Source organism: Grammomys surdaster, unplaced genomic scaffold (assembly GCF_004785775.1).
Source record: "Grammomys surdaster isolate TR1022 unplaced genomic scaffold, NIH_TR_1.0 127, whole genome shotgun sequence".
In the NCBI taxonomy this organism is placed as follows: Eukaryota; Metazoa; Chordata; class Mammalia; order Rodentia; family Muridae; genus Grammomys; species Grammomys surdaster.
In genome coordinates this window covers 9,991,044-10,007,687 of record NW_021604585.1, presented here as the reverse complement: position 1 = coordinate 10,007,687, position 16,644 = coordinate 9,991,044, and the positions used below count along the sequence as shown (strand labels likewise).

The window sequence follows — 16,644 nt, the reverse complement described above, 5'->3', positions numbered from 1 at the left end:
GCCTTTCCCTCCCCCCCAACTCCCCCACCCCCGTGTCACTCCCCTGGAGTGTTCTATTCCTTCTGTGACTGGACTGTCAGGAGGGATTGCTGAACAAGGCGTGGCTGCCTCCAGGATGATCTTGGAGAGATGCTGCCTTCTAGTTCCATTCCAGTTGCCATGATAAATACTTTGACAAAAAGCAACATAGAGGACAAGAGGGTTTATTTCTCCTATAATTTCAAATTACAGCCCATTTTGGGTAAGTCAAAGCTCAAGGAGTCAATCACGTCACATCCACGACCAAGAGCAGAGAGCATATTACTTTCTTGCTTAGTACTCAGCTAGCTTTTTCCACTCGCACAGGCCAGAGCCCAGCCCACGGAATGATGGTGCTACCCACCATCAATTAACAGTCAGGCCAACCTTCCACAGGAATGCCTATAGTAGGCCAACCCAATCTGGATAAGTCCTCACTGAGACTTTTCTTCCAGATGATTCTAGCTTGTGTCAGGTTGACAGAGCTAAGCATCTCTGGAGGTAAAGTGGGGTCCGTGCACCACAGGACAGCACGAAGCCTGTAAACTGAAGGTAGGGGAGGCTAACGAGGCCATCGCATGGATGTGGAAGATGGCTGTCGTGACTGGGTGATAAAGGTCCCCACAGGCCCTGCAGGAAGGCTTGCCTGTCCAGCGGAAGCTCACCTGAAGCCAGTCAGCCACCCCATTAGAGAGCTCCCTGCCTCTCTCATCATCAGGTCTGTTGCCCCAGCTGCCCACAGGTGCTCACACCCAAGGATGCCAGCGAAGATGTTTCTCAGGGTAGCCGGAGCACCTTGCTGCCCCACTGACCTGCCACCTCCTAACACTAATATGGGCTTTGGAACCCTAGAGCATCACTGGAGCAGCGACTTCTCAGAAATGCTTATGATGCTGCCCCTTGAGGGTTCTATGTGGATTAAAATACCTATTTTAATTTAGCTTCAAAGAATATGGATATTTTATTTTGGATTTGGGAAGGTATGTTGAGTTTGGCTAGTAAACCCATAAGCTATTTTACACATTCCCAAAACATCCCTGAGCGAGAACCAGGGGGTTGGTCCCTCATGTAGAACTGAATACAGAATTTAGCAGGCCAAATAGCAGTGATTAGGCACCAGCATTAGCTTCATCTTCTCTCAATAAAAAGGTTGCCGGCGCACGCCTTTAATCCCAGCACTTGGGAGGCAGAGGCAGGCAGATTTCTGAGTTCGAGAGTTCGAGGCTAGCCTGGTCTACAGAGTGAGTTCCAGGACAGCCAGGGCCACACAGAGAAACCCTGTCTCAAAAAAAACAAAAAAACAAAACAAAAAAAAAAACCAAAAAAAAAAAATGGTTGCCGGCAAATACTTTGAAATCCTCTAGAATTCATATATCAAAAGGTGGCCCTGTAGCAGGATGTGGTGGCACACGCCTGCAGTCCCAGAAATTGGAAGGCTAAAGCAAGTGGATCATGAACTCAGGACCAGCCTGGGCTACATAGTAAGATCCTGCCTTAAGTGGGGAGAGGGCCTTCCAATACTTAACACTACATTAGCTTGGGGTGTTGTGCCAGTCCCAAAGAAGTTTCATTTCTGGTTCTCAAAGTATTACATAAATTTGCCTATGGCCAACATCAGGCTAAGCCCTGCGGGTCCTGCGGCAGAAACCCAGGGAAGCTTTCCATGAAATAACACGAGAAAGTCCAAAGGGGTTCCAAGAGCTGTATTGCCATGGTGTGTGATAGATGGTCTAGATGTGCAACCCCCCAGCCACGTTTAAGCCAAGGCGAGCCTGACTTAAATAGGGAGGGAGAAAAGAGGAGGGTCACTTAATTTAGCTATGTCCTCCAGGTAACTCATTGTCTCTAGGTAACTCATTAATATGAAAATCTCTTGAGGCTGAAGCCTGTAGTCACGCCCACTGACTGTAGCCCCATGTGACTGCAAGGTGCAGATCAAATGGAGGTCTAGACCAAGTGTAGGAGCCTGGATTCTGAGGGCATGGCCGAACACCTGCCGCTTCTCCATTGGAGTCGGGGTTCAAGGCCCGTGCCCAGCCAAGAACCAAGATATCCTTCCACGTCCCAACAACCTCCTACCCCAAAGGTACCCAGTCTTGTTGAAGTATTGAGTAGAGCAAAGGCTGCAACACACTAGAATAAACCAGGCCTGCTTTTTCTGCCCCTCCATACCTTTTGCTGTGAGCCCCAGAAGACCCACCTAAACCATGGGCTGAGAGATGGCTCAGTGGTCAAGAATACGTGTTGCTCTTTCAGAGTGCCTGGGTTTGATTCCCAGCACTGATATAATGGTTCATGACCATCCCTAACTTTGGTTCCAGGGGATCCAAAACCCTCTTGTCCTGAGAGTACCAGAAATGCACTTGGTACAGACAAACATGCAGACAAAGCATATATATATATATATATATATAATCTAAAAAAAATTAAAGGTTTTTGATGAGGACAATAGAAGTCTATGCATAGAAGGCAATGGGCAAAGCCCTTTTTTTATAGTTCAGGAGAAGAGAGCACAGGAAAACTGGGGAGAAGGTTAGAGGCAGGGTGAGCAGACCACGGTGACCAGGCAGGACTGCATCCGGCAAGGGACACTGATGGGGTCCTGTTATCTGTACAGTTTTATATTTTCCTCTGCACCCTTTCTCTCCCTTTGGCAGGGTGGCAGGGGCTATAAGCAGTACGTGCTCTTTGCTAGTTTTAATGATGTTTTCCAGAAATCTGGAGGCCCCTGGGCACCATCTATCATGTGGCACCCGAGAGTCACATGCGGCTCTAATGGTGTACAATAGCATGCACTCCCACAACACTGCCATATGCAGCAATCTGCATTACAGCTAAACATTATCTGAGCTGGGCAGAGTGGTGCATACCTTTAATCCCAGCACTCAGAGGCAGGCAGGTTTCTGAGTTTGAGGTCAGTTGGATCTACAGAGTGAGTTCCAGGATAGCCAGGGCTACACAGAAACCCTGCCTTGGGGTAGGGGTGGGGGTGGGGGGAAGATCTGAACTCCAAGACCTAAGGATGGGCAACACCTTTAGGAACAGGTCTCCAAGGCTCCATGAAATGGTAGCTTAAGAACCAGCAACTCGACTACATCAGACTCAAAAACTGCTGAATGCAAAGGAAACAACAGTCAGAATAAAGAGAGCCTACAGGTGAAACAACCGCCTGTTGGCTCTTCATCTGCCTGAAGGTTAATAACTGGATACAAGTATCCAAAGAACAAACAGTGCAACCAACAAATGAACAAAGGAACTATACAGACACATCTTAGAAGACACACAAATTGACAAATGTGTGAAAAGAATATATGATGTGAAAAGCCAGCTGTCTGTGGCCATCAGCAAAGTAAGTCTAAACACCAAGATTTCACCTCACCCAGTCACAAGACCATCATCCAAGAGAACAGCAGACAGCAAAGACAGACCAAAGGAAAGTCTATGTTATTGGTAGGAACACAAACTGTTAAACCACCATGTCAGTCAGTATGGAGGTTCGTCAAAAATACTTACCAGATGATCTGGCTATGCCAGTCCTGGGTATACAAAGGAAGGAATTAAATTCAACATACTGAAGACATACCTACATACCTATGCTTACTATGGCACTATGCACAACAGGCAAGTTATGGAATCGGCTTAGCCACTTATCAACAGAGGAATGGTTAAAGAAGTGTGTGGAGCTGGCAGTGGTGGCGCACGCCTTTAATTCCTGCTCTGCACTCAGGAGGCAGAGGCAGGAGGATCTGTAAGTTCAAGGCCAGCATGGTCTAGAGTGAGTTCCAGGACAGCCAGGGCTACACAGAGAAACCCTGTCTCAAAAAAACAAAAACACCAATAAATAAATAGATGAGAGAGAAAGAAGAGAGAGAGAGAGAAAGAGAGAGAGAGAGACAGAGAGAGAGAGAGAGAGAGAGAGAGAGAGAGAGAGAGAGAGAATATGTATGTTATTTGGTCATAAGGGACAAAATTATGTCCTTTGCAGAAAAATGTGTGGAACTAGAGATGATGGTGCTATGCTCAGTAGCTGGACTTGAAGGCAAACACTATATCCTATCCCAGCTATGACATCAATTTAAAAAAAAGATCATCCACCCCACCACCCCAGCCCCTGGGTGTGGGACACACACCTTTAATACCAGAACCAGGAGAAACTCTCAATCTGTAGCCTGGTTTTCATAGTGAGTTCCAGGTAAATTAGGACTCTATAATGAGACCCTGTCAAAAAGAGAAAAACATAACAAAGAAACCATGGAAGCAGAAGGCAGATTATTTAGGAAGGAGCCAGAAGAAAGGAGGAGGGACAACCGAAGGGAATAAGGGGCAAATGTGATTAAAGTACATTGTATACATTGTATACATGCATGCCAACATTATAATGAAATCCATTCTCTTGTGCAATTAATATCACTAATATTTGTTTGAGTTGGGTGTCTCATCCAAGCCAGGCTGGCCTTGAACGATGAGGTGAAGGATGACCTTGAACTTGTGAGTTTCCTGCCTCCATCTCCTGAGTGTAGGATTACAGGCCCCAGCTATCATTTTTGTTTTTAGAGACCGGGTTTTACTCCATAGTCCACCTTGAGCTCCTGGCAGTCTATCTGCTTCTGCCTCACGAGTGCCAAGCCATGAACAAGCCATTAAAAGAAATACAATAAATATATGCCATTAATAAACACAATTAAAAAAAAAAAAAGAACTCCACATGTCCTGATGACTCAGTGGGTAAAAGTGCTTGTGGCTTGTCAAACAAGCTTGGCAGCCCAAGTCTGAGGCAGCTCAGGGTAGCAGAGACTTCTGAAAGTTGTTCTCTGACCTCCACACTGTGACATGTCTTTGCTTGCCCCCGACACCGCCTCATGCTAATTCAAAAGCCAGTACTTCTATTTATCTCTTTGCAGGCACAGCTGATCATACCACTATATGCTCACACAACATCCCTGCCCTTTGAAAGGGGTGGGTGATCCACTTCTCTCTTCTCACTTCTCAGGAGAGAGCCTGCTTCTCTCTTCTGGCATAGCTACTTTTGTAAATTATATCTGCTATGAGCAGCAAGAGGGGTGGTGGTTATCACTGAATTTGTCTTTTGGAGCAGATTGCATTCTGGGTTTCTCATCCTCCCCCCCGCCCTGTCCCCCTCTGCCTAAAGGGTATCTTTCTTCTGTCCTTTACAAATTCCCATTACCTCAAAATGTTTAAATTGTTTTTTATTTTGTTTGGAGGGGGCATACACACATACTATGGTACACACATGGAGGTCATAACTCAACTCATGGGAGTTGATTCTCTCCTTCCACCAAGTGGGTCTCAGGGACTCGGCCATTAGACTTGGCAGCAGGTGCTTTTACCAGCTGAGATATCCTGACGCCCAACTTTTTTGTGCGTCAGGCCTGGTTGCCAAACACAAATATTGCCGATGTGTAAATAAAGAGCCACTCACAGAGCGTATGCACTAATAAAAATTTAATATCAGAAAACAAATCAGAAAACAGCAATTTTTAAACCTTTCACAATTAAAATGGAAAGACACAAAATTATAAGGCAGCCATCCATGGAATGAGTTTATGTGTACAAAGGATCTAGAAAAGGGGACATTTAAAATCACCGTGTAGGCCACCAAACCAGGGGAATCATAGTGTTGCCATCCCAGTAGAGTCCCAGTTTACAGGAAGACACACCAGACAAGAGAGCGAAGCCAGTCTTCTGCGCTTAGCTACTGTGGGGGACTGAGCGCATGGAAACAAGTCCTACAGGTCTACTAGTCCTTTCCCACCAGCCCTCATCTTCAGGTCGCCTGAGCTGAAACTTCAATGTCTCAAGTACAAAAAGGTCAGAGTTGTACAGTACCTCAACCAGTGTTCTTCAGGAGTGAGTCCCACTCTGCACTGAACAGAAGTCTGCCGCAGAGACTCTCTTGCCCAATGACTGCCTGTGACGCAATGGTCTGAGGCACTGGCCCAAAAAGGCAGGAGCGTCTTAGAGGCTTGTGCTATCGACATACAGTCCCATGTTCAGAACTTCACTAGCATGAGGGTCAAGGCTTAAGACACTGTCACTGCTCTGCCCCTCCTATCTCTAATCCTTGAAAAACAGAACCAGCTAGTGGTGACAGACTAGCTTTTTTTTTTTTTAAAAAAAAATCTATTTTCCCCTTTCTAGAAGAACAGACCCTCTCTTTCTTCTAATGATCCAACCTCCCAGAGAAGTTGACTTGGTTGTTCTGAACTGAGAATCTGGGGACTGAGGTGAAGCAGGGGAGAGAACACACTGTGGTACTGAGTGGGCAGTACCATCCCAACCGCTGCCATTTTTAGGCCAGGAAGTCTGCCTGTGAGGACACAAGCTGGCAACAGCACACACAGGAAAGCAGAGTCAAATGGGACATCACTGCCCTGCTGACTCGGGGACTGGCAACACTGGGAACTGGGGGGAGAGGGGGGAAGGTGCTCTGAATCTGAAGACCGTTAGATTCTGGGGGAAAGGGACTGTAATTCCAATTAAGACTGCTTTGGTCACGAGGAAGGCGGAAGGGCCATGCTTTTCATCAATTGCTTCTTTGGTAACCCGTAATTCCGCTTGTAATTGTGGCAGCAGCTGAAGTATCACCAATGTGCTCGAATGTGTTTGCACATTAAGGCATCCACACCTCCAGAGGGAGTTTTAAGGTGGAAGAAAACAGAACTGAAAGGTGATGTGAAGCGGTCAAGGTGGCTGCTCTGGGGCACTGTCTGCTACATGAGCAGCCTCTCCCCACTAGACGAGGCCTCTGCGTGGTTCCTGCTGCCTCACACACATTTGAGCCCTATTAAGAGTCATATGGCTATCTGAGCCTGCTGGGCAGGGAAGGGGCATGCTGTCCCCAGGCAACAGCTCCGGGCCTGGAAAGGCCCCAGCTTTGGAAAGCTCACTACAACTGAGGCCCGGAGGGGAAGGCAGATTTGGAAGTTTGATGGTTCAGTCCTTACCAGAGTCCAGGGCCCTACCCAACATGATATTCTAGCCAAACTTAGAGATAGCAAGGCACTGCTGAACGAAAGAGGCTCTGGCCAGCACAACAAATCTCTGACCACTGCACGGAGCAAGATGACAGAAGCTACTTCTACCCAAACCAAACCAGACACAGTGAGCTTCTAGAGAGATCAAGACATCTGTACTTTGGGAGGACTAGACGAGCCCAAACCTTTCCGAGTCACCTGGCTGCATTCATGAACACTTTAGCGTGGGATGCAATAGCTACCAGCCTCCACAGAGAACTGCATCCCAGTTCTACTTTCTTCACTACAGCCAGCAGAGGGCGCACAAGTTTAATCCCATAGCTGCTGGCTGACCTAGTGACAATTTAGGAGAGAAAGAAAGAAAACTACAGGCATGCTGGCATAGATGTCATAGAAAAATACAAATGACTGCACTCACTGCTCCGAAGAAACTAGTCTTGGCTCCCTCTTTATGTAAAGTATTTTTGAAATGCTACAGAAAATATAAATTAATACAGTATTATACACTTATCTGACTAGGATTTATTCAGATTTTGGCAAACATAGAAGAATTACCTTTGTTGAATACTTTTACCATCTCAATTGCTTCAATTATCAGTGACTGTGTTGACTCGCATGAGGAGGTGACATTTTTGAGGGTGTAATAAGGTTGTACTGGACACAAAGGTAACTTAATTGAAGGAAATGAAGAATAGACAGTGCTGTCTTCATCATCATGGGTCAAGTGGTGAGAATTCACTTCACACAAGGACTGACGTCACCAGGAGCAGTAGTGGTACAGTGGGGCAGGGAGAGCGAAGGGAAGAGTGGGATGCAGACATGATTGCAAGGAGACTGAAGCCAGCAGCAGACACTCCCCTCTGATACAGCCCTGCCGTCTCCTGCACAGGAGCTAAGGAGCAGACAGAAACACTCTCCACTCTGGGCAAGAGCTCAGCCAGAGGGACTACTGGCTGCTAAAAGAAACACTTATAACAGCAGTTCTCAACCTGTGGTCACAACGCCCGCCCACAGGGGTGGCATATCATATATCCTGTTATCAGACACTGACATTACAATTCGTAACAGTAGCAAAATTACAGTTATGAAATAGCAACAAAATGATGTTATGGCTAGGGGAGGGGGCACCACAACACGAGGGACCGTAGTCAAGGACTGCAGTGTTCGGAGGGTTGAGAACCACTGACTTAGAAGAAAAGGACAACATACTTTGTAATAGTGTTATTTTTTAAAAAGGTTACAATATATCAGTGACTATCCAAATTCCTGGAAGTTTTACCATCCCTTAGTTTCACAGAGATCATACTGTTCTTGACGGAAATCCTGTGCCTGAACAGAATCTGGCTACTGAGAGTGTGCTGCAGACAAGTATTCTGCAAGGATACTTTTTAAAAATGCTGTATGATAACAGACCCCTCTTCAAAAGTCAGTCCCACCTCCTTGCTGTACGTGGGAAGGAAGGGCAGGCTCTACGTGGGGAGGCATGTGAAAAGGAGTTATTGAAGACTCTAAACACCCCTTTCCATGGACGTTTCTTTTGGGTTCAGTTCAGCTTATGTCTCCTGCCCTTATTTTCCTTATTCTAACCTCAAATTAGTTGCCATCATCTTTAGCATCTAAGGGACGGGTGTTCCTACCTCCTCTCATGGCGTGTGGCACAGATGCTAAAGCACCAGTCTTACATGGTGAGTACCACGTTAAAAAACCAATGGGTAAAGTGGTAGAGACTCTGAACTAAGGGAAAAAACTTTAGCTTAATTACAGAACACTGCAGTTTCATAATTACAATTTCATTGTATGAAGTTCTCCACGTTTCTTTAAAACTAAATTCCATCTTCCCTGAGAATAGGGTTAAGAGAAACATCAAAACTTAATATATCAAAGTCCCTTTAAAAGACAACACAAAGTCTCTGTCTAATTCTGATGTTCCTGCTATATGCTGTCCCACTTCTCCACGATTGACTCTCATCTCCCTCGGACTCTAGGAACACGGGTGGAGACGGGCGAGGTGAGACAAGACACTGAGGAAGCGAGGAGCGCCACACGCTTGCTCTTCTTCCCGGATGGCAATGGCCGTGGACTGAGGCTGGAGCCTGAGTGGTTAATGCTGGTGTCCTATTGATAGGATGAGCGGTATGAGGCAGCCCAGAACCAGGGCTGCCACCTCAAGGCGGCTGAGGCCTCTCCCTCCCGTGGAGTCAGGTTTGTGGCTGTGCCCCATTCCACCCACTTCAGGGAGGACATGGACGGTGGCAACATAAAGGAATGTCCCAGCAGAGAAAAGCATGGCCACTCCAGTGGCATTGACCTCCGAAAGGGCTTCTTTACTGCTCTGTGAATTAGAAGAGATTAGAATTAGAATTAAAACAAGTCACATCAAATTTAAAGACAGGAAGATGTCCCAACTAAATCTGAATATATGTGCCTGATGCTGCTGAGTACATGGAAACATCTTGAGATTGGATAAATAAATTCTGTCATTTATGGAGAGGTCTTAAATAAAGGTTTAAGAACACCAGAGACACATACAATCACAGCTTAAAAATATATTTGAAATTCACAATGTTTATTATACAGATACTATGATTTGAGAAAATAATAATAAAATCAAGCTAATCAACATATTTATTACTTCAAATGTTCATGATTTTCAAGAACATTTAAAATTTACCTTTACATTTTGAAACGAAAGCTTTATTACTAGAGCTGCTTTTTCAAAACAACTTTCAAGCACTGCCTAGGAAGTTTCACTTCCACCTCTGAGATGGAATCCCAGAATTCTAGGCATCAGTCCATTTGTTCTATTATTTAACGAGTATCCTCTGTGTTGCCAAGCCAGGTACTTGAGACACAGACTCACCAGGATGCAATAGAGGCAGCTATCTCTTAGTTTGAGGCCAGCCTGATCTACATTGTGAATTTCAGGACAATCAGGGCTACATGGAGAGACCCTGACTCAAAAAAAGAAAAAAAAAAAAAGCAACAGCTACCTTCATAGCACTAAAATATATCTCATTCACTAATCTGTGTTTTGTTGGTTTTGATTATTTAAGACAAGGTCTCATAATATAACCTGGGCTTAAACTTTGGACTCTCCTGCCTCAGTTTCCCAAGTGCTGGGATGACAGTGTGCCATTCATTATCCTGTCATCATTTACTCATCTTTACACAGCTAGTCACAGCCTTTCTATTAAGACTAGACCTGTGGGCCAAGGCAACTGGTTAAAACCTCACAAACTTGCCCCAGAGGCAGCATACCACTCCTCGCTTTCAGAATTGTCAGGAGCTTTCTCCATGAAAAGTTCTAAGCACAGCGGTCAGTGAGGTGATTTGCCCAGCATGTGCAAGGCCCTGGACTTAATCCGCAGTATCAAAAGCAAGTGCGTGTGGGGTAGCCTATAAAGAATTATCCATTGCTCTTAAGGTGAAAGGTCCCGTGTAAGACTCATTTGTTAGAGTCAAGATCAACAATCAACCGACCCTGGTTATCAGAATGTAACTACTCGTTAACCATTATCCACATATACTGACTGTCTTAAATCTTTCCCTTTCCTTCCTTTTCATTTTTTTTTTAAATGAGAAAAGAACAGAAAGGAAAAAGAGGAAGACAGGAAAAGCAGTCTGGGGGTATAGTTCCATGGCAGAGTATTCTCATGGATGTGGGAGGCTCTGGATTCATTCCCACCAACCAGCCAACCAACAGAAAACCAGAGAGTCAACGCTCCTTTTAACACTCTTATTGTCTTATATGATGACCAATCAATGACCTTCCGAGGAGGCATGCGGGAAAGCAGTTCCTTCCAAGCAGCCCTGGTTAGGCTGACACTTAAGATTTTCCTCCTGATTCTACTCACTGACTTTAGGTAAACTAGAAAGGGCAGTTGCTATGGACAGAAGGTTTGGAAACGGGAGCATGTAAGCTCTAAGCGGAAGACTGACATCAACTCTGAAGCTACGTTCAGGTATAAAGAACTGAAGGAACTGGAATCCCAGCTGCCTACTGCCATCTTTGCTTCAGCTCTACTAGAGGGCACTGAATGGCTTGCCTTGCATGCTTCCCTTGTCTGCCTCAGTATTAGATGTTGGGTGTGGTGCTGGAGAGATAGCTCAGGGGTTAAGAGCACCAGCTACTCTTCCAGAGGTCCTAGGTTCAATTTCCAGCACCTGCATGGCAGCTCACAGCTGTCTGTAACTCCAGTTCCAGAGGATCCAACACCCTCACACAGACATACATGCAGGCAAAACACCAATGCACAAAAAATAAAAATAAACAAATTAAAACAAATTTGGATGATTCTAACTGACTGTTATCTGCCAAACAAAATAAGCATGGCTAGTTAAGTGATACTATCTTAAACACTCAAATGCTACTATATATTTATGCAAATACTCTTAGAACTGATATTCAATTTATATGAATATTATAAAAAAAGGACCAACTTGAAATTAAGACACTTATTTTATACAGATTTTTACTTTCAATTTTTGTCATGGTTTGAGAAAATACTTGAGCAGGGCCCAGAGGGATGGGGCCTGGAGTGGGGTGGGGGTGGGGAGGACAGAGCAAGCAAGGGCTGGAGCAAGAAGGAGAAGGGGAAAAAAAAAGAGAGAAAATACTGTCCATGAAAAATTCAACCTAGGATTCCTTATCAGATTTGTTGAGCCTTTTGATACTGTAATAGAATGTTGTGACATATATATATGTGACATACATAAACAAGACAACTGAGTTACTAATAAAATAACACAAGAAATAAAAAATTGTGTCATGTTTCAGTAAGTTTATGATTTTGTGCTGGGTCACATTCATAGCTCTCAGCCCCACGCAGCTCCCAGGCTGCAGGCTGAACCCTATGAGAGAACCAGATACACATGACTACACAGTAAGGGATGCGCACGCTTACCTTACTTAATCCTAAGTATGTCAGCATGGACATGGCTGGTGCTGCCAATGCAAAGACCAGCAAGTGCTTTCTGATTCGATTCCGCTCCAGGCCAGCGTGCATCAGGAAGGAAACCAGCCCAAATGCTGCTGGAGCCTGGAAATGACAAAGTAGCCCCTTTATCACCTGAGAAGCAGGGCTTGCTTCCACGTCAAGGAATGCACGTGATGGTATCTGAATATGAGAAACCTAGGCATCACATCAAGAGCAAGCTTGCCTTTTAGGAACCAATGGTCTCACAAGAAAATCCTACATGTGTCTGTATATAGCTTTCTTGGTAGCATTTTATACAAGATTATTTTGAATTTTTAATTCTTACTTACTATAATTGTGTATGTGAACATAGCCACCTGTGTGCCAGTGTGTGTGGTGATCAAAAGACAACTTTTGGGAACTGGGTTGTTAATTGTTTAGCAAGTACTTTTACCCATTGAGCCATCTAGTCACTTATGTGAACAAAATTCTATGAAAAACAGAAATTGAGGGCTAGAGATTTGGCTGGTCAATGGTTAAGAGAACTGACTGGCTGCTCTTCTAGAGGCCCTGAGTCCAATTCCCAGCAACCACATGGTGGCTCACAACCAACCATCTATAATGGGACTCTGTTGCCCCTTCTGGCATGCAGGAGTACATGCAGACAGAACACTCATAGATACAAAATACAGAAATAAATAAATCTTTAGAAAAATAGAAATCAGTAAGCATTTAGCCATTTGAGTATATGATGATACAAAAAAAAAAAAACCAAATAAAGCCCTTCTAATGAGTTTAAGAAAATAATAGCAAAAACAAAAGCACTGAACACACATATTTAATTCTACTAAATGGACAGTAATTAAAAATTTAAAAGGGGGAGTGGTGGTGGCTATCAGATGCTGCAATGGGCAAGGTGTCTGCTCTGCAAGACTTGGGACCCGAGTTCAAACCCCAGGACTCAGGTGAAGGTAAAAGGCGGGAATCAATTTCACAAAGTTGTTCTCTGACTTTTATTATGCTGATGGTGGCATGTGTGTGCTCATGTGCACACACATATAATACATTTTTAAAGCTAAAAATATACCACATCTCAGAAATGCATCAAAGATCAAGACAAATTTTAATTACAAATATGTTCTATATCCAACCTTGGCTGCTTACCTTATGTAACATTATTGCCACAAACACAATTAACTGGACACTAGTCTGTGATGTAGAGGCTGCTGCTCCCAAAGCTACACCATCAGCTAAATTGGGAGACAAGGAAACAAGAAGCTATGAAGAGAGGCAGGGCCGGGCTGATGAACTTGGATCTGGGCAAGCTACTCAACTTCAATGAACTTCATCTTCAGGATGGGGTCAATAAACTGGGCAGTGGTGGACACACCTTTAATCCCAGCACTTGGAAAGCAAAAACAGGGAGATCTGAGTCTGAGGCCAGCCTGGTCTACAGAGTGAGTTCCAGGATAACTAGGGCCACATAGAGAAACCCTGTCTGAAAAAACCAAGGGGTCGAGGAAGATGGGGTCTAAAAAACAGCGCATTCTTAGGGCTTCCTGAGTGCTAAAAATAATAGATGCAAAGAGCTTAGCATCTCACCCCGAGTCATCCATAAGTTAGCTGTCTTTATTGCTAAAAAAAAAAAAAATGAAATACAAACATCCATTGATGAGGCAAGTTGTAATAATAAGAATGTGGTAACGAAGAATTTCAGGGGACACATTCTGTCCTCAAGGCTTGAGGCTTCTATACAGATGATTCACACATGATGGGGACTCTCTTAGTTTGAGTTACTACGTTGTGATGAAACACCATGACCAAAGCAAGTTGGGGAGGGAAGGGTTTATCTGGCTTACACTTCCATGTCACTGTTCATCACTGAAGGAAGTCAGGACAGGAACTCAAACAGGGCAGGAACCTGGAGACAGGAGCCGATTCAGAGGCCATGGGAGGAATGCTGCCTATTGGCTTGCTCCTCCAGGCTTGCTCAGCCTGCTTGCCTCTAACACCCATGACCACCAGCCCAGGGACGGCACCACCCGCAATGGGCTGGGCCCTCCCACATTAGTCACTCTCTAAGAAAATGCCCCACAGCTGGATCTATGGCGGCATGTTCTCAACTGAGGTTCCCTCCTTTCAGACGACTCGAGCTTGTGTTTAAGTTGACATAAAATAAAAAGGTCAAGAGAGGGAGTTGGCTGAATGGGTATACTGAAACACAGTCTAGAAATGGAGTTGTACAGTGAGGAGAGTTCCGAGTGCTCGTGAGAACACTCCAAGAAAACAAGTCCTGTAATCCCAGTTTCTTCAAAACACAGACTTGTTCTCGAAATGTGTTTTAGTGCCCATCTCAGGTGTAGTGGACACAGGTGAGCTTACTTCAGAGTATTCACTATTGTTTGCTGATGTTATTCAATTAAATGTTTTCCTTTACATATCTTTATGGACATATTTTTGCCATGTGTGGCTTGTCCTTGTGATTGTATAAGCCTGAACTCATGAGAACTTTACTCAGGTGACCTTTCTTTTTTTTCTTTTTGGTTTTTTCGAGACAGGGTTTCTCTGTGTAGTTCTGGCTGTCCTGGAACTCACTCTGTAGACCAGGCTGGCCTCGAACTCAGAAATCCACCTGCCTCTGCCTCCCAAGTGCTGGGATTAAAGGGGTGCGCCACCACCACCAGGCTCAGGTGACCTTTCTTAACCCTCAAGTATATAAACTGTCTGGGGCTCTGAATAAAGTTGGCTATTGCGTGAGACTTTAGTCTACCTCATTTATTGGCTCCCTTCTCTCAGGTCCCACAGCCTCTAGTGCAGTGATATGGGTGATTTTGTTAGAAAGCAGAAACCAGCAGGTTAGGAGTGTGCTACTTTTCCTACGCCTTTATTTGGACGTGACAGAATCCTACCTACCTTCAGGTCTAGGTTTAGGTTATGGTGCCAAAGCAAGTTCCATCAGCCACACTGAGTCTTCTGCTTGCTGCCTCAGTCTACACTGGCAGCTGGGCTGTTTGGTGCTGACGTGCACAGGCTCTTTTCCAGACAGATCTTAGGGTAGAGGTCAGCAAACTCCTTAAAGCCCAGACAGGAAATATTTGAGCTTTCTAAGTTACTTGGCCTCTTTTAGCTACTCAACTCTGCCAATACTGTACAAAACAAGCCATGGGTGATACAGACCATGCGGGCATAGCTGTCTTCCCGAACAGCACTATCACTCTACACCATAGTTTTCCAGTGACATGAAAGATCTTTCTGTTTCATAGACCTGAGGATTGAACACAGGTCTTTCATGTACCCGACAGATGGTTTCTCATTGAGCTACAGCCACAGACTCTTTTGGACAGGTTTTAGATATGTAGCTCAGGCTAAAATTAATTAGTCAAGTTGGTCTTGAACTCTGGACCCTACTGCCTCTACCTCCTGAGTGCTTGGACTACAGGTGTGTGCTACCATTCCTAGCTTACGCTCTGTGTTTAGGTATTAGAACTATAGAATGCATTCTTAGCTTGTTAAACTCAATAGAGAATATGCCAGGACTTGTGCTCCAACTAGAGGGCTTTGTCCAGCCACCCTTCCCCAAGAGCGTTCAGTGTGGAGTCTCCTCTGTGAGGTTAGGAGCAGTCTCTCTGCAATCCTGACTCACCTGCAGCATGGACGACTAGCCCCAGCGTGGTGGTGATTTTGGAACTGCTGGGTCTTGCTGTTTCTGGATCTACAGAGAATGAGAAAGTATCACTAAGTAGTATGACATAAAAGCAAAAGAAACACCCGTCTGACGATGGTCCATTTCTTATTATCATTGTTATTTTAGAGCTGGAGTCTCACTGGGCACCCCTGGCTGGCCGTGAACTCCAAATCCACATCTTGGCTTACCAAGCACTGGGATTAAGGGTATACAACACCACATCCAGCTATCTACGTATTTTGAAAGCTCAGATTTTGAACCGTTTCTGTGGGTGTGAGGGAACTCTTGACTGGGCCTCCCTGCATAGTTCTGAAATGCATCCCCCAACTGCCTGAGCCTCCTCAGTCCGCAGAAGTGCTCCATGGGCTCTGCTTATGTCTCCACAGGCTCATCTAACTCCTGCAACTGTTCTCATGCAGCCTCGGTCATGTCTTCCCTTCTCCACTATGCAGCCATTTTTTACCAAGTTACAACAGTTCCCCACTGCTCTGCTTACTTTCCCCGAAATCACCTCAGCTGGAAATGTCACAGACATCTTTAAAAAGTACCCCACTTCTGCTGTCTCTCTTTTTTTTTTAAGTTTTATTTATTTATTATATGTAAGTATACTGTAGCTGTCTTCAGACACCCCACAAGAGGGCATCAGATATCATTGCAGATGGTTGTTAGCCACCATGTGGTTGCTGGGATTTGAACTCGTGACCTCTGGAAGTGCAGTCAGTGCTCTTAACCACTGAGCCATCTCACCAGCCCCTGCTGTCTCTTTTAAAGAGCTCAGGTCAGCTGCAACTATGTTATTAGGCAGGTTTTTTCCTTTGGCACTGAGGATTGAACCTGGGGCTTTGTCCATGCATTTGAGCACTCACTCTTCACTGGGTTATAATGCCCAGCTTCAAGTGCCAGACTGGCCTTGAACTTGCTCTAAAGACCATATAGGCCTTGGATTTGTGGCTTTCCTGACTCAGCCTGAGTAGCTGGGATTACAGGCCTACACCACCACACCTGGCTTGAGGAAGGTTCTTAAACTGTA

At 44.9% G+C, this 16,644-nt stretch overlaps 1 protein-coding gene across 1 annotated transcript in view; it reads right to left on the bottom strand.

Annotated features, from left to right (window-relative positions):
* Positions 1-5,464: 5,464 nt before the first annotated feature.
* The window catches only part of Slc39a9 (solute carrier family 39 member 9), a 38,391-nt gene continuing 27,211 nt past the window's right edge, over positions 5,465-16,644 (bottom strand). The window contains exons 4-8 of the mRNA XM_028789440.1: positions 15,573-15,641; positions 13,094-13,179; positions 11,918-12,052; positions 9,244-9,345; positions 5,465-9,128 (exon numbers count right to left, since the gene is read on the bottom strand). Of these exons, the coding sequence (XP_028645273.1) occupies positions 8,979-9,128; positions 9,244-9,345; positions 11,918-12,052; positions 13,094-13,179; positions 15,573-15,641 (542 nt within the window). The 3' untranslated portion in view covers positions 5,465-8,978. The remainder of the gene's footprint in view (positions 9,129-9,243; positions 9,346-11,917; positions 12,053-13,093; positions 13,180-15,572; positions 15,642-16,644) is intronic.